At 36.0% G+C, this 27,921-nt stretch overlaps 1 protein-coding gene across 1 annotated transcript; it reads left to right on the top strand.

The window, feature by feature from the left end:
- On the top strand, nucleotides 1–27,609 carry Mp (collagen XV/XVIII-type protein multiplexin). Its single transcript, XM_028322230.1, has 28 exons — nucleotides 1–134; nucleotides 381–584; nucleotides 798–963; nucleotides 1,333–1,389; nucleotides 7,875–7,962; nucleotides 9,443–9,489; nucleotides 11,809–11,919; nucleotides 16,968–16,982; nucleotides 17,100–17,255; nucleotides 17,633–17,830; nucleotides 19,089–19,256; nucleotides 19,357–19,474; nucleotides 19,544–19,630; nucleotides 19,711–19,754; nucleotides 19,835–20,044; nucleotides 20,158–20,301; nucleotides 20,454–20,462; nucleotides 20,546–20,644; nucleotides 20,955–21,222; nucleotides 21,404–21,478; nucleotides 21,618–21,736; nucleotides 21,988–22,080; nucleotides 22,300–22,440; nucleotides 22,924–23,054; nucleotides 23,783–23,962; nucleotides 25,232–25,375; nucleotides 25,705–25,788; nucleotides 25,953–27,609. Exons 3-28 carry the CDS (start codon nucleotides 847–849, stop codon nucleotides 26,056–26,058), a joined length of 3,009 nt encoding a protein of 1,002 aa, XP_028178031.1. The 5' UTR covers nucleotides 1–134; nucleotides 381–584; nucleotides 798–846; the 3' UTR covers nucleotides 26,059–27,609.
- Nucleotides 27,610–27,921: the final 312 nt, after the last annotated feature.

The raw sequence follows: 27,921 nt of genomic DNA, 5'->3' as shown, positions 1-27,921 counted from the left end.
CGCACCTTGAGACGGGTTTGCAGTGCGCATTCCGGGTTCAATTGTTTTCGATTTGGTTTTAGTAAAAAAAAGTTTTTTTAACCCTTTAACAGTACACGGATTTAAGTATCCGTTGGTAGAGTAATAAGTAAAACGTGTGTGTAATTTTCGAATGTTGTATTTATACGTTAAGTAAATATTTATATTGCTGAATTTATTTATAACTTACTTTTTAATAAATACTTACTGTTTAAAGTTTTCAAAAATATTTTGTTATACAACATTTTTGGTATTAAATTCGAACAAAGGACAGTTAAGCGAAGTTTTCAATAAAAATATCGAGTGGTTTTTTACGAGTTGCTTACATAAAAAACTGAAGCTTAAACTTTTAATTTCAACAGTTCGTGGAATCCATCGCCGAAGTCATTAAAAGATTGAGTTTTATTTTTCTACGCCGTTTCAAAATATAAATACAGGTTAAAAAATTCAGTTTTTAATAACTGTGCTGAAACTTTACACCCTGTTCATTATTGCCGCGGATTAAGTTTCCTTGGAGATGTCGTGACTATTTTCTTCTGCCTTCTCGGAAATTTAAATGAGAGAAGGTAAATCGGTCTGAAGTAAAGTCACGAGAAATGATTAAAAAATCATGAGTTTGATTATAAAAAATACTTCTACTAGTTTTTTTGAGAAGTACTTCTATTTATAAACGTAAAACAAGCATTATGTTACCTTACAATGATTTTTAGTTAAATTGAAAGTGACCAATATTTTTAAGTGATTCCTGGTAAGTCATTTCTGTGTTAAATTTTCAACAGGCTGGTACCATGAAACATTTCGTCAACGGTCGATAAACGGTCAGTCAACATGCAAACGATATGGAATAGGGTGTTAACGTTGATTGTGGTACAGGGCGCCTTTCAAGAGCTGAAGTTGTATGGATCGCCATCGCAAGCTGAAGTGCAGTGCGTCAACACTTTTGAGGTAAATTCTTTTGTTTTTATTCTCATTAAGTTTTATTTTTTCATTTGTTGAAAAGACTTTTTATAAACAAAGTCAATTTACCAGCCAGTTAACTTTTTGTAATTTTTTTTGAGTATCAATGACATAATGACATCAAAAATTGCCTCATAACTTTGATCATTGTTTTAGAAAAAGATATTATTAATATTAAAAGTATATGAATAAAAGTAACATTCCAATTTTAAATCAAAACAAGTCTAAATTGTAGATGAACAACAAAGGACTTGACATAAGTTATATTTTAATAATACCAATCACCAATTTCAAGAACTGCTTGAAAGCAACCATTGTCTGTTTCACAGAAATGTTCAATTTTCGACGTTTTGACAGGATATGGGTAAAGGCAGCGGCAGCGACGAGATTGACATTGACAATGACAATTTCTTGGTGATTAAACGATTATTTTTCTATGTGTGCGCTTCCTCACTGGCGCTGTAACACACTAACGCAGTTGTGACGTCATTACTAATACACTCACTCGTCACTAACATTATTGTGAATGTGGAAAACTAATTGTTGTGAATGTATTTTGTGTTAATTAGGATATTTTAATGTTAATTTGTCAAATCACCAAAAAGGCTCTCTTAACTAAGACCTAAGGCATTTTTTTACAAATTATAAAACTTAGTAGGGAAATCAAAGTGTAGGTAACAAATCGTTTAGTTTTAGCAGCAAAAGGTATCAGGTATCCTAGTGATTTAAATTAAGCACTTCTAGAAGACCTATAGGTATGCATAAATTTAGTAGCACTAAGTAAGAGTAAGTGCACTGGATTTTTTGTTATGTCATGTTGTATACCTGATATTTTTTAGAGATTGGGATCATAGTCGATTCTAAATAATAAACTGTCAATAAAATTGTTTTTGGCACATTGCCGAAAAAATATTGTTTATGACTAAAATCGTCCTGTCAGAAAAACAGCTTGTCTACATTCCATAACACCCTGTATATTGTCAAACATCGGTGTCATTACCCGATCATTAGACAAAGACAAAGCGTCGTAATCGCAGAGCCGATGTCCTGATAACAATGCCGCTTCATCAGGCAACAAGCGGGTCAAATGCCATGGCGGTTGTGACATTTGTCAAGAAGTTCATTGCGAAGGTCTCTGTAAAGACTCATCAGTTTCTAAATTGATTGAATTTAAAATAGACATTGACATTTTTATAAATCATAGGCATATTTTGCGGAATCTACCTGTAACAATCAGCTGTAAAAATTGAGATAAGGAAAGTGCCATAAGGAGTACTTACTGTGATACATTGATAGTTAGGAGACGGAAGTGATTATTCCAGATCGGTTAGGACACTGTGAATTGATTGTCCAAAAAACATTTAAACCGTTATCTACTTACCGGATTTTTTTTCTCACAATGACGTCTTGCACTGCGTCTGATTTAGAAAGTGAAGCCGAAGACCATTAATTTAACTAAAAAAGAGATGACAATTAGCAACTATTTAGCATCTTTAATCTCCAACACTCATCAGATAGCAACAGACCTCAATTGTTATGCCTGAGATGCTTTGTCGTTAGACAATTAATTGCGAATTCCGTTTAAAGAGCAAGACGCCAATTGTAGGAAATGCTGGACGATAAAAATAGTACGGGTACAGTTTAATGTTCTCTTTATTAAAAGTATTTGAAATAGGCTACAATTTTATCATGAGTGACAAATTCTACAAGTCTGAATGGTTTTTTTTTATTTCTGCTGTTGCTGCTAAAAATGTACAGTCATCAAAATAAACACTGTGCTATCTAATATAGTTGCAATAGAACCTATTTTGCAATAAAAATATAGTCTGATATATGCTACCTGTACACTGGATACTGTAAAGTCACTAACCCCAAATTATCTCCTACCCATAAATCTGTCATAATAATATCGTAACACGGTTATAAAACCCCCAAACTCCACTCAAATCATGCTCTAAACGTTACGAGGTAATAAGTCATAATTGGAGCCGTTAAATCTTCGTAGAGTTCATCTTCCGAACGACACGCCCACGTCATCATGGTTTAGAGTCAATCATAACCTTTAAACTCTTATCGCTACTAAATCACATTTTACGGTGGATTTCAAAGTTGATGCACTTCTGGGCGAAAAATCTCGTTCTTGCTCTGTCTATCCTCGCGTCTAAAAAGTAGTAGAAGCTCTAAAAATTTTTTTTATTCAGCTTTGAGTCATAACAAGGACCTATTAATACGATTTATTCTTCACCATAAAAAGTACATTTACAGTAAGTGCAACAACACTTTTACACACTACTGAGAGATAAAAATTGAAGTACAACGTTTATTCTAAATAAGTTTAATAAAGTCCCGAATAGTTTACTTCATAAACATATCCTTCTGTCTTTTAATCAATATTTTAAGGAGCCTTGATTTCTCTGGGAAATTAATCAATGGCTTTTAAACCAATGGCTTCAGCCTTTCAAACAATATAAGGACCTTTGATTACTCTGGATAATGAATCTCAAAATTAATACATCCAATCTACGAATCGTTTCCAACATACGAAACTCTCTATTGACTTCTGTGTATCTTATATCATCATCATCATCATCAACAGCCCTTTACAGCTCACTGCTGGACTTTGAGCCTCTTCCACTATAGTGGAGGGTTTTGCCATAATCCCCACGCTTGGCAGGCGGGTTGGAGATCGCAGTTTAAAAGATTGATGTTTTTCAGAGAGCGCTGCTGCCCGTTCTCTGTTTGATGTGTAGTCCCTAAGTCGCCTCTTACGACACCCGCGGGAAGAGTAGGGGTTGGTGACAAATGTATTCTACTCTGCCGTCACCACACGGCTTATGGGTATCTTATATGCCACATCTTAATTCTGGTCGTCGCAATAACACGTACGTACCTAATTGAAGTTCCATGCACACAGTAAATCTTCGGTGATTTCCATCTCCCGAACGTCGACGCGATAATGTACACAGTCCCAGCGCAGATCATACTGTAAACAAACAGCGGTCGCTGCAATCAACGTCTGTGGTCAATGTGACAGCGGTGCTCAAAGTCAAAGTCAAAAGTCAAAATATCTTCTCGCTTGATCAAAACATTTTATAACTATTAGTTTACATTTTGTTAATATTTAACTTTAGTAACAAAAGATCAATGGGACAAAACGTCCCCAGAACTGTAGCACTTTAATACCTACCTTATATGATAGACCATGCTAAATACTATAATTTTATTATATCACAGCTCAAGTGTGACATGTCTCTAAAAAGTTATATAAAAATAAAATTTTATAATCAACCCTGAAAAAATACATACTAAATCACTTTTGACCAACTTAAAATGGTATCACGATAGCTTGACCCCGGGACAATTCGACCAATTAATTAATCAATTAGTTATTTTAACTACGAATCAAAAAATACGAGTCTTCTTGGTATTTAAAAACTGGGCCTAAATGATAAAATACTCTAACTAACAAAGTTTTTCGGCAAATAAAAAACCCTCCTCTGTTATAATAGCTGTGCTATGAAGAGCCCAGGATGTTCTTACTTAGTTTTTGAATTCACAATGAAAACCATAATTATAATGATTGAGTATTTGTATAATTTCCAGTCGTAACTTATCAAAGATCATCCTCATTAGCGTTTGATAGCTCAATCAGAATGGCTTATTTTTTCTTGTCTTTAAATTAAAGACAGTCATGTCGATTCAATCTACAAGTTCCTAACTATTGGTTTAGCGCTCAACTTAGTGCCTGAGGTATTAATTGGAGCGGCAAGGGAGGGAGATTTTCACACGTCAAACGTCAGCGAGACTTCAGATTATGCTTCAGATTTGTATGCTTTGTCACGTCATAAATGTCAATGTCACCCCTCCCGTGCCGCTTCCATACCTCAGGCACTGACTAAGTTAAGCACTAGACACATAAACTGAAAATAGGCAGGTGACAATTAATTTTTTTTCTAATTAAAAAAAATAGTGCATGACGTTCAAAAATTTCAAAAAATTATTTTCTTTCCTATCATCGAGCCCTCTAAGAGTGAAGCCACAGCTCGCGTGTATTGACATTATGATGTTTCGCCTAGTCCTGTTGACACAGCGCGTTAGCTATCAACTTTGGGTGTGGACTCTTCGACCGGACAAATTGGAAATTGAGGTGTTGTGCAGAATAAAATATGTAGAGTTTCCAAAACGCAACTTATTTTCTTAGTTCTTAGAACTATTTTTGTTTGCGGTTTTGTTTAAGGAATAGAGACTTTGATGACGGCCAGTTGCATAGATCTAAGTTTAACAGATTGGTGCAAATTAGTTTACAATATCTAGGCCAGTTTATAAGGTAGATACAATATGTTAATTGGATTCACTCACAAATTATTTAAGTGCACTGGATTTTTTGTTATGTCATGTTGTATACCTGATATTTTTTAGAGATTGGGATCATAGTCGATTCTAAATAATAAACTGTCAATAAAATTGTTTTTGGCACATTTCCGAAAAAATGTTGTTTATGACTAAAATCGTCCTGTCAGAAAAACAGCTTGTCTACATTCCATAACACCCTGTATATTGTCAAACATCGGTGTCATTACCCGATCATTAGACAAAGACAAAGCGTCGTAATCGCAGAGCCGATGTCCTGATAACAATGCCGCTTCATCAGGCAACAAGCGGGTCAAATGCCATGGCGGTTGTGACATTTGTCAAGAAGTTCATTGCGAAGGTCTCTGTAAAGACTCATCAGTTTCTAAATTGATTGAATTTAAAATAGACATTGACATTTTTATAAATCATAGGCATATTCTGCGGAATCTACCTGTAACAATCAGCTGTAAAAATTGAGATAAGGAAAGTGCCATAAGGAGTACTTACTGTGATACATTGATAGTTACGAGACGGAAGTGATTATTCCAGATCGGTTAGGTTAGGACATTGTGAATTGATTGTCCGAAAAACATTTAAACCGCTATCTACTTACCGTTATAAGCTCTTACAGTTTATAAGGTAGGTACAATATGTTAATTGGATTTACTCACAAATTATTTAAAACATAAATGTTCAAAATTGACAAAAACTCACTAACTACAAATAAATCTGCCCAGGGTGAGATTTTGTAGGTCTACCCAACGAAGGAACCTTCTAAATACAAAATTACAGTCTTTTTTTTAAAATAAAAGAATATATATAAATAAATAGAAATAGCTAATGCTAACAAATGACATTTTCATAAGCGGCACCATGATTAAATCAATTCGATGGAATTATGAATATTTAAGTAACTAGAATTAGTAATGGTGTGTATTTAAATCAGTAACTTACTAACGAACAATGTACAGAACAGCTCATCAGGCTATACATTTTGGTTGTAAAATGGCCCTTAATACAACCACACAAGATGCCTCAGCGTTAAGCTTGATACGCTCTCGCAATAGAGAATTTGAAACATGCGTAATCTCGTTAAGCTATCAACATTAATTCAAAAGACAAACCTTGCCTATTTGTGCAGGTACAGTCAGATGCCTAAACCTAATATTGTTTTAATATAGTGAAACAATATTGCTACAGGTAATAATTGCAATATTAGTACTTAGTTCAGTACTGAGTTATTTGTTACATAATAAGCTTTAAAACAATAGTTTGAAGTTAGATTCTTATTTTGAAAATTATAATATTTACTATGCTGATTAAATAATATTTATTAGCGATCCACCCCGGCTTCAAACAGTAGGTACAGTCACGGAATGAAAAGGTTCGTCAGTTTTCAAATTGATTCCTTCAACGAATCGCGAGCACATATTACCTTTTGAAACTATGTTACAGAATAATCTCGAGTTAGAGAAAATAATCTTTAACTGTTCGTCAGTAAAGTTCAAAATTATTCAGATCAAAGTTGTTTGACGATTTATCTTGTCAAGAAGATTATTATGATTGATAAACTAAAACCTTCTTGTTGGTTCAAACTGCCATTATTATTTCTTTTAAATAAAAAAAACTATTGTCAATTGGTCAATGTCATCATTGCATTGCACTGATGGGATAGAAAAATAAACAAGCAAAACCTTATTCGTTAGCAAACGTCATATTTATTTAAATGTTAGCAGCACTGTTTCTTGCACTGTTATGTTGGCAGGTTTGACTCTCACAGTACCTATTAGTGCAAGCGAAAACCGACACTAAGGTGACGAACCTTTTCATTCCGCGACTGTACATTATTTTTACACCTTCCTCTTGAATCACTTCATCTATTTCTGAAAACTGGATAGAAATCCATTGCGTAGTTAAAGAGATCTAAAGAAAAACAATCTGTTACACATACCTAAAACATTTTCTTTTTCATGTTCAAAGTTGGCTCTATAATTGTTAAGGACTAAAACCCTGAAATTTTGTGAATCATTTTAATTTCACCTGAGTGTACAGGCAGCTAATTACGGGCACGCGTACATAATACATTTTATGTAGTTTAACTTTTCCGGCTAGGGCTGCCCCAAAAGTTATTTGAAAACTTTTTTAAAGATAAAGATTAACCCCTTTACTAATAAAAAGTTACACAGTTGTTGATCACTGTTTTAAAATGACATTTCCATACTAAACGTCACTTTAAAACACTGATCAACGAGCGTGTAAGTTTTATTAGTAAGGGGGTAAGTATTTATTTACCGAAACAAGGTGATACATAAGTAGATGTTAGATACAATATATACTTGGAAATAACCATTGAATGACTAACGGTATTAAGTGCACAACTGGTAAATAGTGTTACAATGGCTTTAGTATAAGAAATTTGCACAACTTCACATTATTCATATTTAAAAGGTTAAATCTAAGAAGTATAATATTTATCATAGTTTACAGAATTTTAATTTATTTAATCAGTACTTGTTTGAGTATTAAAAATTTGTATTATACTGTAGGTGGATCAAGAAGAAGGTGATGCTGAAGGAGGATCAGGTCGCTATGGAACCATGCCGCCATTCCCACCGCCACCACCAGGCCTCGATGGTAAGACAAAATTAACAAGAATCTATCTAATTCAAACGCAGGATAATTATTAATTTCCTAATCCATCTGGCCAGGCAGCGATGAAAGCCAAGGAGAGAGCCAAGCAGTAAAGACTAAAATACTTGATATTAACATTAATTCTCAAAAAAAGTTAACAAATACAACTTCTTTTTTGTGCCCGAAACACTTAATCATTTTTCAATTTGCTGCAATAATGAAAGTACTGAAATCAGAAAAAGATCTATTGAGTTGGCGAACAAGTGAAAACCAAAGCACACGATGCGTTACCGCTGTACCGCAATGATTTCGATATCTATGTAGACGACGCAGCGACACTGCTCCGGCCTCGCACCGCTGCCGCAATGCATCGTAACCTTTAGCTCTAACGTTCCTTTTACCATACAAAATGGATAAATAAAAGTTGACAGCCCTACGCAGATGAGAGCGGAAGAATGGAACGAGACAGCAATGTTCGTCTGGGATTACTGCAGTTAACATCCGACGATTAACAGATCGCAGTGCTCTCGCTTGGAAATGAAACAAATACTGCTGTCCTACTCGTAGAAACTGTTCTCTATGAGTGAGTCGAGTTTTAACACTTTTGACAACTCAAAGTGTGTCAATTTGCTAGATTGTTATTGTGGACAACCCTATACACTATACAGATAAGACCAGAAGAATGGAACGAGACAACATTGTTCATCTGGGATTACTGCGGTTAACATCCGACGATTAACAGATCGCAGTGCTCTTGCTTGCAAATGAAACAAATACTGCTATCCTATTCGTAGAAACTGTTCTCTATGAGTGAGTCGAGTTTTAACACTTTTGACAACTCAAAGTGTGTCCATTTGCTAGATTGTCGAATGCGCCCTATTGTGGACAGCCCTATACACTATACAGATGAGACCGGAAGAATGGAACGAGACAGCATTGTTCGTCTGGGATTACTGCGGTTAACATCAGACGATTAACAGATCGCAGTGCTCTCGCTTGGAAATGAAAAACGCTGAAACAACATGCTATACTTACTAACGAGTATCTTTCCGCTATGTAAAATTAATTAATTTTTAAGTAGCTGTGTCCGCTACTTCCTTGCTGCTTTGCTTTGCTGTGAAAACTGTAGAGTGATTGATTAATTTCTGTTCAACCTCCTTTTTTTCCCTTTTTTTTTCCTCCTCTTTTTTTTCTCCCTTTGTCATCCATCCTATTATTATATTATGTATGTGTCTATGTATGTATTCATATGTTATTTATGTTTTTTTTTTCTAAATTCGTAATAATTATATACCGCCTACTTTATTCTCAGTTTGGCCCTAAGGTTGACTGGCAGAAAATGCCGAAAGGCATTAAGTTATGTACACCGTTCTGTGTGCATATAAGTTTTAAATAAATAAATAAATAGAGCCGGAGTTTTCACGACTACATTACTTTTCAGTCAACTAAAACCTGTTATTCAATAATATTTATTCTCTTTCAGGATATCCTCTTCGGTTGAGAGGAGAAAAGGGAGAACGAGGACCAAGAGTGAGTACTAAATCAATTTCTAAAATATTTTGCATTATGTATTTACTGATACATATTTGTGATCCTTTAAAGAACTCTATGGAAAGCCAACATGTATTTTATCAAAATTAAATTATGCTTGTGACAGCCGGCTATACCTAAAGTCTATACTAAAGTCGGCTATATCTTTTACGAATATAATATCCGATTAAAACAATGATTATGAGATTGGAAAAATGAATTCAACACCCTCTTTCAAATGGTACCTAATTGGTATCAATATTAAACTCTACATTTGATCTCTTGCTGATTTCAACCAATAATGTTGGTAAATCGTAAATACCCCAACACAAACTTTTATCAATGACCCTTAAATCATTCCATTCCAAAAAACCGCCATTTAATATTCATGGAAAATTAATACGCTCGCGAATGACTAATATCCGGGGCTTCGCATTGAGAACAAAAGTGCGATCAGTTACGCATAACTCGCAGTTTTCGTACAAAGGGTGCTTGTGTATTGTTCGACCATTCGATTTATCGGCGTACAACCCGCCCCAAGTGTTTTAGTGCGCACGATTCTATTACGACGGCTTTGGCATACAGCTCCTACTGACAAATGCAATCGCTACAGATTATAATTCGTGATCCCTTAGGTGTTGGCGCAAATGGGCCACTGGTGGCTGTGGTCGGTGGCCTATTTGCGCCGAGCCTTAACTACGACTATAGTTTACTCATAAATAACCTTGATACATACTTGTATGAAGCGACTACGAAAATGCATTTAGCATGAAAAAAAATAGAATTAAGAATTTTCTCAGAAACGCAATGAGGTACAAACAGAAAAAGTTCAAGGCATATGCCACGTAAGTAGCAATAAAATACACTTTGATCAAAATTACTTTACCTAGATTAAATCTGTAAATTTCAAATTATTTGCCAACGTAAATATCTAAATTTGTCCTCTAATCGGTCGCAGTAAAAGTCGATAGATCCCCTCGTGTCAGAACATAGAGCCATTACAGAGCTCTTGGTGATAGTAGCGCGGTCGCGCACTCCACGCAAGTGGCAGCAAAATACTCTTTGATTAAACAACGGATCGTATAAAATTGGATTTCCAATATTCGAATTTCAATGCGGCACTGATGATGATTGATGATTTATCGAGTAGTTTTGATAAAACTGCAATTGGTTTTATTATGTTTTACTGTGCGGTCAAACGGAAAATATTTTTACGATGGCTAATCTACTGAAATGTATATTTTTTTCCTTGAACTGAATGCCTTGTAATACCAACTTACAGTGGCGGATTTACAGTTTTGCCGCCCGTAGGCTAGGGTGGGGTTGGATCTTTATTTAACTTTTATCTTCTGAAATCGAGTAAGCGTCATCTGAAATCTGCCGCCCCTAGAACGCTGCCGGCCTTGGCCGCGGCCTATACGGCCTATTGACAGATCCAGGACTGCCAATTTAAGCACAATGTCAAATGGTGGTATTTACTTTAAATGAAAGTGGGTAGGCATAAGAACTATTTTGCTTTAAGCACATTTTGGATAAAGACCATAAGCTATGGCTTAAACAGACATCCTGATGATCGCTTTACCAAATGTATCTGCGGATGCATTAGAGTGCTACGATTAGCACTGAAGCACTGATCAGTTAATAGCTATCATCATTAGTTTAACAAGAGCTCTAAGAATGGTAGGTGGGCATTGGGATCTTCTAATTATAACGAATAACAAGAACGGCGTCTATAAATTGGCGACAAAAAGTTATCACCAGTCATGACACTAAATTAGAATAGTTCCATTTCATTCCACACTTTTATTGGCTGTATTTGTCTGTTTACAGTCTTACTCAAAGACGCAGATGTGATTAAATCTAGAAGCGAAATTATTAAGAAGAAACTTATTTATTTACTCGTCTATAAAAAGATTTGACTTGAAGATACAGCCTATCTCAAAATTTACTCAAGCCTCAGGCGAAGTGAATTTCTCCTGTCAGTGGATAATAAACCACAGATCACAGAAACTAAAGGGAGATGTGACAAGGGGGCAGGGCCGGTGTCGCAGCAATATGCCCAAAAACAGAACACATTGCTCGTGAAAGCAATGATGACAGCAGCGACGTCATAATGTAAACAGCTTACATTGCTTGCGTAGTACTAAAGATAATTCGAACGTTGAGTACTGATACCGCAGTGGATAATGGGCACATATTTTGATTTCTTTGTGCGTGTGAATTTATAATGCGACAAACTCAGCGCATTAGTTGGCATCTATCTATATATCTATGTAATAAACACTTTAGTGCACTTTTTCATCGTATTTTTGCTTGCAGGGACCACCGGGCGAGTCAATCAGAGGACCACCAGGCCCACCGGGGCCTCCGGGACCCGCTGGCCTACCAGGCGTGTCTGCTATTACTGAAATATCCGGCTCTGGAGACGATGTAAGTGTTGTTCTAAAATGAGTTTATTTCATTAGACAACAAGGATTAGTTTTGCTCAGCAAAACAAAACTCGTACCAACTAGACTTGATTATTCATTGTGAACTATCTACTTTAACTTCAACATATCATTACTTAGGCCGTTCTTTGGCTTAAAAGATAAAAAGGATATATAACTTTTTCTAGACCCATCTTTATAGTCTACATCTAATCTGAAAGTATGTTACCAGCTTAGCCTAGTAAAAGTTTAAGAAAAGAAGTAAAAGCATTAGGGTAGGCCAGCGTTTTATATCGTTCGTTTAGATGTATTACTGTTTATCTCTTATATCACAGTAAAAACATGTTAAGATTTTGTGGCTCTTAATAGAATCCATTATAATAACAAATGTAATAATTCTCATATACCAATATTACATCTTAGGCTGGTTTGCACCATCTTACTTTAACTTTAACAAACGTCAAAAATCTGTCAAGTTCCCAAAAAACACCGGCTATCGTTATAGTTACGGTAAAAGTTAGGTGGTGCAACTCAGCCTTAAACTTAACAGACAATAATTAAGTAGGTATTTGTTTGTTTCTCTAGAAATGTGTCTTCAGATTATAAAAATAGTTATTCCTGGAAAATAGGCTGCTTTTATTCCACTTATCGTGTCATCAATAAATAAACGATAGCCTTTTCTTTGAAGTACAGTGAACGCCATTTCAAGCAATTTAAATTAAATACGTGCCCGAGCCTATAAAAGTAATTTACGCATGCGTTGGGATAATATGCGGTTTTTGGTTGGAATACCTTTCGGTGGCATTAATGGACTATGTACTCGTCTTTAAGTGTATTAGCATAGAGTTGAACTTGTTTTAACAAGTTGCCGACTGTCCAGAGCAAACTGTATACCTCCAGTAAAGTCTGAACCGCAGGACTCTCATTTAACCTGCGGGCTTCACCTGCCTCCCTGCTAAACAAACAAACCCATCTTTGTGTGGTCTAAGTAAAAAGAACAAGGAGGATTTTGGGCTGCATTGTCTTTTAAATAATTTAAATATTATACTCGATTCGCCAACCCGTAGCTCAATCAACCCACCATGTACCTCGTCAGCTCAACCACGACCACTCTCACAAGAGTGCCGGACTAAGAAGATTATACTCGATTACCGAAATTAGGAACTCAGTCTTCGTGAAGTCAATGTCGTCAAAATATGTGATTATTATATGGGACTAATAAGCAAACATCAGGCTAGCTAGCACGGAGTGTGGTGACCAGATGTTCCTTTTTCCTCTGGTGAAATAAGAGAGGATATTATGCTCCTACCGTCGAGAGACTAATACCCGTTTTAACCATCAATCCCTAATTTTTAAGTGACCCCTTATGGTAACACCTAACAGGAATTTTGTTTTCAAAGGGGTCACTTAAAAATTAGGGAATGATGGTGAAAACGGGCATAAGGAAACAATGACTGTCAGTCTGTCAGGAGTCAGTCTTATAGCTTTGTTTGTTGTTTCAGCCAAATGACGTCCACTGCTGGACAAAGGCCTCCCCCAAGGTTTTCCACAATGAACGGTCCTGCGCTGCCCGCATCCAGGCTCTTCCCGCGACCTTTACCAGATCGTCGGTCCACCTAGTAGGAGGCCTGCCCACGCTACGTCTTCCAGCCCGTGGTCGCCACTCGAGAACTTTCCTGCCCCAACGGCCATCGTCTCTACGAGCTATGTGCCCCGCCCACTGCCACTTGATTTTAGCAATTCTGCGAGCTATGTCGGCCAAAGCTTTGTTTACCTCAAAGCAAAGCAAATGGTTGGTTTATTGTTGAAAGCTGGACTGAATATAAAACTACTGCTTGAACTGCTGAAGGATTAGATTCAACTATTTTCATGGCTAAGATTCTTCAACTCTCGGCAAGTTTATAAAATATCTTCAGAAATTAAATATTCAAAGTAAATTTAAACCATCAGTGAAGGAATTTAGAACGCTTCTCGCTTTTCCCTTATTCCACATCAGAAATGCTATCTGGCCTGCCTCGGAACCCACAATGCGCGTAGTCGTATCAAACCTGAAGTTGAATAGCCTATTGAAAACTGTTCTTTTGCAACGTGACCGCTCATTTGAAATGCAGGGTACATTCTTTTGTTTATAAATATCGGTTTGAATGGAACGAAGATAGAAAACGTTATTTAAATATCTTCTAAATTCAAATCTTGACAACTTGTCAACGGCCAGTAATAAAAATCACTATGACAACTTGTCGACGGCCAGTAATAAATTTTATCATTGTGAGAATGAAAGATAGTAAGGTGGAAAAGGAGGATGACCTCCAAAATGAATGAAAGAATTGACATTCAACTGAACCCAGGGAAATTGTAGTCATTATAACAAAATTTACAACTACCTACTCATTGTTGCTAGTAAATGTATCAAAGAACGGAGTTAGAGAAACGACGCACATCATTACGATTTAACAGACTTTAGTTTAACAGTAAAGAAGTAAAACCTTATCATATTTTAAAAGACTTGGTTCAATAGTACCTACTTATGTGACACCCATCCCATGTCCCGACAGAAAAATTAAAAAAATATAATATTGACTTTTCTACTTTTAAAATTTGACATATCATGGTGGATTTTGACATATCTGTCAATGTCATTTTAAAAATAACCAATCATGCAGCATTTGGACCTCGCGTCTACGTATTGCCATCTGGCGGATTTTTCAATCGCGAAAACCCTCATTGCAAACGAATGGACGTAAAAATTAAAATAGTAGAATTCGTTTTCCATTGATAGAGTGGCAAAACCGTAATTTGTAAAAAAACTTAGCACTGCGTTGTTATTAAATTAAGAAGTTTCAAAATGTCTTTAAATTAACTAAGGTTTGCTGGGTCCTGCTGACAGGCTCTTATTATTGTGGTCATATGCTATACATATTAAAATGATGACACCTTTTCGGTTGATTTTATTTTATTTAGGATTTATTATAAGTATAGATAACAAACAATTGTACAATTCAGGCAGTAAAAAGTTTATCTTTAAAGTTAACTGACAGAGAACGTCATATGGATTTAAGTTCGTCTAAGTACCAATTCGAAAAAAGTGCAAGTTTATCTGAGAGATAAGTTCTAAATAACATCTGTCAAATAACTGTTCCATGACGATCTACCCTAAATAGTTCTTTTCTGGTGACTGGGTTTCTTGCGCTGCTTTTTCTCAGCACTACTGGTTCATTCATTTTCCCGAAGCAGTGGTAGGATTAAAGTACTGTAACATGTCACTGTATTAATACAGTGACATGTTACAGCGCTTTTTAAGAGCATAATCTCAGAATGAGAAATTATAAATTTTATGGCTTTCGAATACAGATTTAAACTAACACCAAGGGTCAGATCATGGCATTAGTTATTGATTTTCCGACCAAAGCAGAACGAGAGCTGGTAACAAACTTTGTTATGCCCTTGGAACGCGTCCAACATTCGATTGACGGGATTCATTCAATTTGCCCGACTTCAGTAAGGGAGTTAGGTAATCGTGTTTCAGCCCTCTTGACATATTTTTCTCTTTAGAGTATTGATTTTGAGTTCAACTGCATTTGAAGTAAGAGCACCTGCTGAAAATGGAAAATGTGGAAAACCTATTTTAACCGCTTGAGTCCCAGACGGCATACATTAATGCCATAATATTGATTATCTATTGTGTCTAGATTCGCGGGCCTTGAAGGATTAATTGACGGCTTGATTTTCCTAGATAGGAGATAAGTTTCCCAAATAGGTATAATAATATGTATGTATTATATCCCTTTCTAGTAGTGTCCGACCGAATGTTCGGTTTCGGTTTCGTTTTCGGTTGAGTTTCGGTAAAAACACGAGTTTCGGTTTAGTTTCGTTTTCGGCGCCAAACTTGCCGAAACTACGACCGAAACCGAATATGCATTACGATCATAGTTTGNGTGCGTCATGCCACATTTACATGCCCAGACCATTTGATTACATACTGCACCAGTTGCAGCAGTTCCATGGCTCTGAATGATGAAGTAGAAGACTGATCTCATTGTATCTGCATATAAAAGTTGATTTTATCTCTTTTTCACTATATAACATTGTTGATTCCTATTAATACTAAAAATCTTTACCAAAAACAAAAAATATAGACTCAAATGTGTTTCTATACATGATTTTTTCATGTTTTGTTTAAAAATTCATAAAAAAATATTTATTTCATGTATTCGTTTTATTTTTGTTTTATTAGCTCAGTAAAGAACCCTATATACATAGACAGTAATTAAAATTAAGATTACTTGTACAATTTCCTGAAAAATGATCGATGAAATGTGGGTCAATATGACCCGGGGTCATCGTCTTTGCAATTATTTTCACGTCATTGGCGCCGGGTTAATCGATATTTTTGTTTTAATTTCTTTTTTCCGAAATTTGACCTGAAAACTGCTTAATTTTTTTTTGTCACGTGTTTTCAACCATTTCTTTTATTTGATATTAATATTGAATATGTCTTTAGTTAGATAAAATAAATTTCAGATCCAGATAGAGATTGGATAGCTAGTTACGAGCCGCCAAAGTTTAACAAAAGTACAAATCACGAAAAAAAATTCAACTTAGAATTTGATTTAAAAAAAAATTAATGGTGATATCGGATTGCCAATGATCTTGAAAACATCTCTAGCTTCACTTCTTTCCAATGATATATCACACGTAGTAGTTAGATGTTGAAATTCGTCAAAAATTCAAAGTTTAGGGAAGAAAATGTGAAAAAATTCCAAAAATAATAACGTTTTCTTTATTTTTCCCTCAAAATATGAGCCTTGTAAGGAAGTTTCGGTTTCGGTTTCGGTTTCGGCCGAAATAGACACCGTTGCCGAAATTCGTTTTCGGTTTCGGTTTCGGTCGTAAAACTAGTTTCGGTCGGACACTACTTTCTAGTAATAGCTTATCATTTTGTTAGGCTTTCGACCAAAGCTCTACCTCAAACTATTAAATTAAACATGTTCGATAGCACCTATGATTTTAATAATGGATTTCTTTACTTTTTGCATTCTCATGGGAACACAGAAGAACTACGTAAAGGTATTCCTTAATACACATTACATGAAAAATATTCAGTTACTTATTTAGATTTTGATTACTTTTAGGGTTTCGAAAAGCCTTAAATACCTACTGAACTCATAATTGTTTTTATTGTAGCAAATATTCGGAGAGAACTACGCATCGTTGGGCCAGTGTGGCTGCAACTCCAGCACCATTCTGTCCCTTCTGCAGACGGCTCCGGAGCTCCAGGGGCCCCCGGGTCCACCTGGCTTGATGGGGGCTGATGGGAGGACCGGACCTCCGGGGATAGCGGTCAGTACCTTAGAACTTGCTCAAAGATATTCTGGAGTAGACGTGGTTTATGTATTAGTACATATTTTAATACCTTTCTTAAATCTGTTTACAATTCTTTTATGTCCTCGCGAATAATATGCAAACAGAGATCATCTGTGATGCATGCAGTCAAAGATGCACTCAAATAATTAGTAACATACTCAGACGGTGATAATATTTTTTATTTGTTTCTAAATTTGACTGTTATTAGCTGTTAGCCAGATTTTGGTTAGATTATTTGGATATCTAATGACAAAATACAAGTACTTACCTACCTACTGTTATTCTACAGATGTTCATGTTAATTTGACTTATAATATAAAATGCAACATGTTACCAGTCTTTTCATATTTCAGGGTCAACCTGGAATGCCTGGTGAAAGGGGGCCTGGTGGCCCAAGGGGAGAGAAGGGAGAACGAGGTGATTCGGGCCCACGAGGGCCTGAAGGCCTACTGGGGCCTAAAGGGGAAGCAGGGGTAGACGGTAGGCCTGGCAACCCCGGGCCTCCCGGACCTCCAGGGCCACCAGGCTCTTCAGAGTATAGTAACTTTGATGTAAGTGGTATTTTTTGTTTATGTAGTAAAGAAGAGATTTAAGAAATAGGTAATAATAACAAATTGGAAATATCTACCCTAAATATCAGAAATGCTTATGTAACGAACGTAGTTACCATGTTCGCGGTAATTATGCTAGACATATTTATTATTAGTTAATTGCCTTCATGGGAGGCAGATGTAAGGTTATCTTGCTTTTTAAGGTGCCTCTAGATAACGTGCTTCTTATAGGACAAAAATATTTATAGTAAGTCGAATAATGTACGTAATGTAGTCAAAACATGAGCTTGATTCCATTACTGTAGAAGTGTAGTTAAGTTAAGAAACATTATTAAATCAATTTCAGTGCTTTAGGCTATTGAAAAAGTTTATTTGTTCTTATTTTATAAATGCTAATATAATGCTATTTTATCAATTTCATGCAATCATTTCTATGTATCTAGTCAAACTGGAAACCTAGGCCAATATACAAGGTAAGCGATAGGTCATTTTACTCGTTAAATATACGTGATGTTTAAGAAATAGGATTTTAAAATGAAGTATTGAAAAAATAAAGTCACGGGCGCAATTTCACCATACCTACGTCATGTTTTAAAAGTTATGTAAAAGAGTCTTATTTCAAAATAAACTGTTCTGTTAAAACAAATCGAAAATCTTCAAAAACCAAGTTGTTAAATTGAATAGATCAATCACCAATTTTCGATTATCCTCCCATTGTCAGTCAGTTTGTTTGCAACAGAAACGAGTAAAAACACTAGCACATCAAGCTGAACACTGTGAAGTCTTATGCAGTTGTAATAGGGTTGAGTTTGCTATAAAAATGTATAGTCTGACGTGATGTCGTCACAATCGCGGCTTTGCCAAACAAACCAGCCAACTTCCGAAAAGTGTGGAAGGAGCCATACAACCTTGATTTATACCGGCGACGGGCCAGATAAGGGAATTTATTTGAAACGTCACCGTAGAAAGTTTCTATTGTATGGAAATAATTTAGATTGTGTCACGCCTGCGAACCCAAAAGTTGAGAACCATTTAACAATTGGGAACTGGTGACGGGTTATCGCAGCGTGATAGGTCTGATAAATCTATAGATGTAAACTTTTAATTCAAACAATAATAACAGAACTTCAAAAAGAAAAATTTGGTACAAGTTAATCGGGCTAACAGAATTATTGTCTAAGAATGTGCATGGTTCATACCAAAGATCATATTCTCCTTAATAAATAGGTATAGATTTCAAGTTAAGTTTCATTTTTAGGAATCAATCATGGGTTCCTATGGAGGAGCCATCGGGAGGCCTGGTGCTCCGGGCCCTAAAGGAGACGCAGGCCAACCTGGACCTATGGGTCCAACTGGAGAAAGAGGCTTTCCAGGTCAAAAGGGAGACAGGGGACCGGCAGGTCTACATGGACCTAAAGGAGATCGTGTACGTAATGCAGTCTTTATTAAGTAATTGGCTGTCACTTTTATGGGCCATCATTATGTCTGACCAACCAAGAATAAAGTATGAATTGTTTATCTAACAGGGTCATCCTGGTCCGCAAGGTGATCGAGGATTGAAAGGTGATCAAGGAAGTCCAGGCTTAGATGGTCGACCTGGCATACCTGGAGCTAATGGAAGACCTGCTGAGAAAGGAGAGAAAGGTTTGTGATATCACTATTGACTGGGAATTTAAGGCATGTCCACAGATGAAGTAATATCTTAAATTACAGGTGAACAGGGGATGCCAGGACCTCCAGGCCCACCGGCCTTGGCCTCAGGGGCTTACAGCTCAGATAACCCAGAGTTCTTATCAACGGGTAAGGAAGGTCCTTATTAAAAAATATCACATTTAAATGAGTTTACAAGTGTCGAGTAACTGTGTCATTACTGATTTTAGGACACATGACTGTATCTGGGTCTAAAGGTGACAAAGGAGAAAAGGTAAACCAACTTCCATTTTTAAAAATATATATGTTATATTGTTAAATTGAGCTGGAAACTATCAAGATTCCACATTTCAGGGTGAAAAAGGCAGTCGAGGTAACGACGGGCCACAGGGTTTCCCAGGCAAGGATGGGAAGCCTGGTGATCGAGGAGATATAGGCCCATCAGGCATGCCTGGTATAGAAGGACCTGCAGGTGCACCAGGTCTAAAGGGAGAGAGGGGAGAAAGAGGACCCCCTGGGCCCATAAGTATTACATCACCTGGATCGGACATTATAACTATCAAGGTATTTTTAAATGTCTTAGTTTAATATCAAATAATTGTTTAAGACTTACACATTTCCTATTTCTTAATAGTTTTGGATTACTAACAATAATATTATATTATTTTTAATAACAGGGTGATAAAGGAGACGCGGGCGTTAGAGGACGCCGTGGTCGTCCAGGGCCTCCAGGCTCTCGTGGCTTACAAGGCCTTCAAGGATTACCAGGTCCTCCTGGTAGGCCTGGTGAAAAAGGTGACATCGGCATTCCTGGTTGGATGGTAAGTTGATACTAAATCGAAATAAATTATTTTAAAAATGGCTGTATAACAACTACCTACGAAAGGCTTTGAATCGAATGTGGCTATTCAGGTATTGTATTTTTATCGAACTTTGTGAATTACATAATCTTTCTGTTTTATGCTCTCTGTAGAACTCAAAGGTAAAAAATAGAAATAAATATTGTGTTCGTTAATTTTAAGAGAATTAAAGTAACATATCGAAGGGAAATCTTTCTATTTATAGGGAAGGCCTGGCACTCTAGGACCCCCAGGTAACCCAGGACCAGCAGGTCCTAAAGGGGAGAAGGGGGACCCAGGCGTTAACATTTTGGATGTTTCTATGGTAAGTAAAAAAACATTAGATAAAAATTTGTCGAGTCACCTGTTTAATAAAATATGACAATAGTAATCTGAGTTTAATAAAATATGACAATAGTAATTTGATGACGTAAGTTACAAATTAACTATCACAGCACTTATTATTATTCTGTGCTATCACTGGCACAGAGGCACTAGTTGCACTCAATATTTTAAAGCTTACTAGCAGTTTTACAGATTTTCTATGCTTAACTTTTTGGATCTTAGTTATTCATTACAATATTTGACTTGAAATAACTGACCGTATTTATATTTGCATTCATCTTTTATGACAGTTCAAAGGTGAAAAAGGAGACCGAGGATTTGACGGACTCCCCGGTGTACCAGGGTCTCAAGGTCCCCCTGGTCCTCCCGGTCCTACAAGCTCTCTGTCAGACCCAGTCCGATACATACCTGGCCCTCCAGGACCACCAGGCCCGCCAGGTCCACCAGGCCCTGCTGGAGCACCAGGCGCAACAGTAGTAGGACCTAAGGGAGAACCCGGATCGAACTACCATGAGGAATACCCGGTGCATGGAAACACCAAACTTTATGGGCGGCCAGGTATGTTCTGTCTAGAATTGATTCTTTTATTAAAGTTTAAGGTGTCAAAATTTTAATAATGACAATTAAACAGGCTTCTAATTGAAAAATAATTGTTTCTAATGTGCTTTGTATTAAATTTCTTTGAAATTATAGTAGTAATTTTGACATAATAATTTGAATTTACACGCTGCTGGATCAGTGATGAAAAGTGCTCTCGATGAGTTAAAGGCTTTGAGAGAGTTAAAAGATCTTAAAGATAAAGAAAAGGATAGAGGTAAGTTTCCTACGATGATACATCTTCCTAAATTAAGATGATACCTACTTATCTTCCAAAATAAAGTTTTACTACTTATGAAAATATTGTAATGTCGACCTTATTACTTAATAATAGAATAAATTTTATATTACCAAAGGATCGTACGCGCATACAAGCTACAACCCCAATACACATTCCGATGACTCCAACACGGGCAGGAATCAAAATAATATACCAGGAGCTGCTGTGTTCCAAACTACGGAAGAAATGCTAAAGGTAATTATTTTAATTAAAACAGTATTAATGATGTCCGTATGTATCCTATGTCCCTTGCAACAGTTAACATTTTAAGTCCCAAGTCATCATGATTAGATAAGACTATTAGATACGACAATATTTTGCAAGTCATTTTAAGGTAGAACCTACCCTTTAGAATTTTTGGATGTATTTCCAAAACTGTTTTCAACAGCTTCATTTCAGAATCCATAAAAATGAAACCGTCTAGTTATGGTATATTTTTGTTGTAGTTGGCATCATCTAGCCCAGTGGGATCTTTGGCGTACGTGGTGGAAGAACAAGCGTTGCTCGTGAAAGTCAACTCTGGCTGGCAATACGTATCGGTAAGGTTTATTGTGTATTCAATTTGAATGTTAATATTTATTTTAACTGCCTAAAAGACCAGCAGTCTTCGTCATTAAGTGTCAAGGTCTTTGACTTCCACAATGATAAGGCTGCTTTATTGGAACATACATTTTATCATAACAACGATGTAGTACTGCATTGAGCGAAAATCTTTAAATAATAATATGATGAGAAAGTAATATCATTTTTTTCATCAGCTGGGGTCTCTAGTGACCCACCAAGCACCAGCCGTGCCGACGCCTCCGCAGGCCACTCCACCCATGCCTGCAGCAAGCCTGGTCCATGTACCACCAATTTCTAACTTGGTGGACAACTCTCCAGGAGCTAATGGACCTAGTGTAAGTTCTTGTAAACCTCCTTTTTAACAGCTGGGGCCTCTAGACCCACCCATGCCTGAAGCCAGTCTCGTTCACGTGACATGATCGATTTTATTATTTCAGAGAAACCAATTTATCGATTGCTCTTTGGAATACCTTTTATTATGAAACCTATTATTTTACTCGAAATCGTGATTCATCGAAACACCAGTAGGCACATTTCATCGGGAATTATTATTAATTATTTGGCCAATTTTGTGTTTCTCCGAAGTTAAGACGTTAAGCCTAGGCGCAGACCACCGATTTTTAGTCGGCCGATAGTTGGACCCGATTCTAATTTGTATGAAGAATCAATCGGTGTAAAGTGCGCACTACATAATCCATACTGTTAACTGCCCGACTAAACTATCGGTCGACAAAAAATCGATAGTCTGCGCCTAGGCTAACACCTGTGCAAACACTTTTTCTAGTCATATTGTGATTGATAATGTGCTTTTCCCACAGCTTCGATTAGCAGCACTCAACGAGCCCCTCTCAGGCAACATGCACGGGGTACGAAGAGCAAACTACGCATGTTACAGACAAGCGAAACGTGCCGGCTTGAGAGGCACCTTCACCGCTTTCCTGACTAGCAGGTGAGTCAACAACAACTTGTAGCTTAATACCTCGTCTTTGTAAAAAAAAAAGAACACACGAACGCAGTTACAGGAACAGATTTTTGGGAGGAAAACATAATCAGAAAAACTGGAAAAATGTTGAGACCTATCACCAATATTCACGTAACTGAATTCACGTCTCGATGCGCAATATTTTCAACCGACTTCAAAAAAGGAGGAGGTTCTCAATTCGACCCGTATGTTTTTTTTTTCTATGTTTGTTACGCGATAACTCCGCCAATTATGAACCGATTTGAACAAATTTTTTTTCGGCGTATAGGTAATACCTCAAGGGTGGTCCCATTTAAATTTAATAATAGAAAAAACAACCCCCAAGGGTGGAAAATTGGGGATGAACTTTTTTATACGCAATATCTCCGCCGATTATAAATCAATTTGAACGGTTATTTTTTTGTTGAATAGGTATTATCAAAAGGGTGGTTTCATGCGAATTTGAAGAAAATATTTCACCCCCAAGGGTGGAAAATCGGGGATGAACTTTTTTATACGCAATATTTTTAATTTTTAGTTTTTTTTTGTGTTCACGCATTTGAAGTCGGGTTTATTTTTTTAAAAAGTTAATTATTTTCTAAATTAAACAATGTTTGGGAGAAGACAAACCAGGACTTTCAATCATCTTTGTATAATGGTCTCCCCTTAAACAATTGCTCTAACATGTGATTTTAAATTAATCGTATATTTTACAGGATCCAAAACCTAGACACAATAGTGCGGTACGCAGACAGACATCTGCCGATTGTGAACACCCAGGGCGATATGCTGTTCAAGTCTTACTCTGACATCTTCGATGGCAATGGAGGCATCATGGCGGCTTCTCCAAGAATATACAGCTTCAATGGGAAAAATATTATGACGGACTCGCATTGGTAAAGGAATTATAAAATCTTACAATAAGGATACAAAGTATTTGACTGTCGTGTTGTGGCACCTTATTTAGGTATTTGTTGTTGCTATAAGGTGTAATATTGCAACGCAGAAACTATGATAAACAGCATCAAAATGTTCTTCTTGCTTTGCTTTATCTTTACTCTACTATCCTATCTACTATCCTCTAACGTAGCTGCGATTGTGGATACAATTAAGTATAGACTAGCTTCCTAAAAAATTTTTTTTAGTCCGTCATGTTTAAATCAAAAAATATTGGACACCTATATTTTTATTTGTCAATCTAACAAATAATTATATAGTTATGGTGCGTTGAAGTTCCGCGCGACGTCACAAAGTGCGGCACTTTTAAGCAGTCATTGACGTCACGGGCCTTTTCTTATAATTTAATTATAAAACTTTATTGCACAATAAAATAGTACAAAAGGTGGACTTAATGCTATTTAAGCATTCTCAGCCAGTCGACCCCTGGGTTATGCAGAAAGCTGTGTGTGCGAAGGTAGAGGTAGAAGGGTAGAAGTTAAAATTGAAGTTAAATTTTTAATTGATATGATATTTAAGATACATATACCTACGTCCTACATACATACATACATATATACAGATACATACAAACATATAATATAAATAAATATAATTAACATATAATACCATATAATATGTGATAAATAAATAAACAATATTACGCAATCATGTGGAAAGGTGTTTACGTCTTATGAAATTTGGCGCGCTTTATCTCTTTAAATTTTCATTAGTTTGAAAAAGTGAAAAATACGTGTAGAGTATTTTTTGATAAGTTAACTCACGGACTGATTAAAACTCTTGCTTTTTGACCCAAGAAACATCCATATTACCGCGGGCAATTGAAATGTATGATGATTCTATGTGCACACAATATTTTATTTTTATTTTTATCTGAATAGTGTCCACTCATAATGTGGTCAGAGGACCTCAGAAATATTGCAGGAAGCCACAGGATGCAGATTTCCACCCGGTCAATCTAGGAATCATTGGGGGTATTCCGCTGTGGGAGTGGGTGTCCAATGGCTGATGATAGAAAAGTTATGATGATGATGATTTATGTTCTGTTATCTAGTCATCATAATAATCCACATACCAGCTTTTCCTAAGCAAGCTAGATTAGCAAGCAAGCTGTGAGGCTAGATTGTTGGAAAACTGATATCGAAACCGAATACTAATCGCACTTATAAACAGGTATACTACATCATCTTTTTTGTATCTTTTGACAGGCCCCAAAAGATAATATGGCACGGGTCCCATGCGAGTGGTGAGCGGGCCTTGGATACTTTCTGCGATGAGTGGCAGTCAGACGACCCGAACCGAAGAGGCATGGCCGCCTCGTTGTACTCTCACAAACTGCTTTCACAGGAAAGGTACGCACTTTGATCCTATATTATGCTGACACCTTAAGTAGTTATAACACGGAATTGCTAAAATCAAGTGGCAGTTAGCAGGGAGGGCACATTGCTCGTAGAGCTGATGACCTCTGGGGCAGAAAAGTTCTGGAGTGGCGACCACAGGCTAGAAGACGTAGTGTGGGCAGTCCCCCTATTAGGTGGACCGACGATCTGGTGAAGGTCGCGGGAAGTACCTGGATGCAGGCAGCGCAGGACCGTTCGTTATGGAAATCCTTGGGGGAGGCCTTTGTCCAGCAGTGTCATTTGGATGAAACGAAAAAGTTTATCTTTTTTTTTTCTTGCAGATACACGTGTAACAACGAGTTCGCAGTTTTGTGTATAGAAGCTACATCAACGCTTAATTTCCGCAAAAAACGTGATATATCTAGGTAAGTTGTTACTTGTTACGTATTTTAAAGTTATTCTAAACTAAGCAGAAAAACAATTCACTGCTGAATATTTTTTACTTTCATTAAATTATTTTAATCAGCAGTTACTTACCTAGCAATTTTATTAACATTTCTCTTTAATTTTCTATCATTTTGTTTTTCAGCGTGAACGCGACGGGAACATTGGACGACGAAGACTACCTTTACAACGCAGAAGAGTATCAACAGCTACTTAATGAGATATTTGCTCAACCGTTCAGAGAGAACTAATCAAATTGTGCCATCGCACAAAGCGATCAATTTTCAACCCAATCACAATGAACTTGAGTTCATTATTCAAGCACTGGCTTCGTAGTTACACGAGCCAAGTTTTGCAACGAAAGACAATTATTTTTTATTAAATGAGATTATTCAAGTTATGCTTGGTGTTCAAGAGAGATTCCTATTAAATAAGCTAGTAAGCTTAAGCCATTGAAAGTTACTATAAACTTATGTATGATGATGTGTTTGTACGCGAGTTTTTATCTAATGGTCGTGGTAGAGTTGTAAATAATTTATTGAATCTTATTCATTGAATATACCCAATGATACGTAGATAATGTGTCTTTTTATCTGACTGTACTTTGTAATACGATAAAAATGTAAAACATAAATGCGAATAATCATATAAAAATCTATTTATGTCCGATACCATGTTTGTGCAATATGAAGTAGATGCAATAATAAATAAATGTTCATAATATTTACGCAAATTAAGACACTAAAGTCATTCTAGTGAATTTTATTAGTGTGTTATTATTTACAATTGTATGTATAATGTAAGTGATACAAATTTAAGTTATACTTAAGAGCTTAGTTTGGAGGTTGTAAATATTATTTTAGATAATTTTATTAATAATAATATAAATAATTGCAGGACTGTCTTTCTCATCCACCGTTTTTAAACAAACTTCTGATATTCTCAAATCATACAATACATACTACCTTTCATAATTTCTAAAATGTAAAATTGTATTTTAATTCGATCAAATTATTGGTAGCATACCTTAATTATGGTACTTGTCTCAAACTCTCGTGTATGAGTAATATAATTATTAAATTATATTTACTTGCCCTCTTATGGAAATAATAATTTTCAAATTCAAATTAAAATGCAAACTTTCATAACTAAATCATTAAAAAAACTGTTCATTTACCTGACATTTCTAAACTGTAGTAACTAGACATATTAACTACAATTCTAAAATTGATGAGTCATAAAGTTACCATTAAAAAACTTCAGCAATTCATTGTATTGATTTTAAGTTTTAAGTCAGCAAAATGCAAGTATTTGTTATTAAAATAAGATAAAAACTTGGCCCTAATACTACACACACTATATTGTAGAGGCAGTATTTACACGTGTTTTTGCTTTTACACACGCAGATAGAATTATGACAGAGAAGTACTTACATTCAAGTTTTTAAGAAAAAAGTATTATGCAAAATTGTAACCAAACTAAAAAATTACACGACAGATAAGGGAAGTAAAATAAAAATATTTATTAAGTAAAAATTTACAATGCAAAGGGGAATTAGATTTTTTTTTATGCTAGACAAGGCAGGTATTTGACCGCAATCGCACCTGGTGATAAGTGAGATGCAGTCTAGAATTAGAATACTTTTAATTATGGTTCAACCCCGTATGCCTTTTCCAGGTTATGACTATGTTTGTTAAGTCTGCCCTGACATGTTATTGCCAAAATTCCATGGAAATGTTTCATGTTTATTGAAAAACTTTTTTTTGAATACAGATGTAGATTTCTGAGTACATTTTGCCAAATTTTGACAAGTAACATTAATTATCACTAACATGACATACCGACAAGCATTTATGAATGTATTTTAGGCTAAGCGCTTATTGCATCGAATAGATTGGTGTATTATAAAACCGACTGTATTTAAACATCTAAGTTGAATAAATGTTTTCACTTTAGAAAAGTATTTTGGTTTTCCCTTGACTTAAATTAGTGAATAGAAAGTGTAACAACCAATTTTAATTGATTCATTTATGTCTTTGTACTCAATCGTTAATTAGGTACAGTCAAATTAATAGCCAATAAATTATTGTCCTAAAGCATCGAAAGAGTTTAAC

The sequence above is a fragment of the Ostrinia furnacalis genome, unplaced genomic scaffold, assembly GCF_004193835.3.
Source record: "Ostrinia furnacalis isolate ACB-3 unplaced genomic scaffold, ASM419383v2 OfSCF7604, whole genome shotgun sequence".
Taxonomy (NCBI): domain Eukaryota; kingdom Metazoa; phylum Arthropoda; class Insecta; order Lepidoptera; family Crambidae; genus Ostrinia; species Ostrinia furnacalis.
The sequence above is the reverse complement of the archived record's forward strand: the minus strand, read 5'-3'. Positions and strand labels throughout refer to the sequence as shown.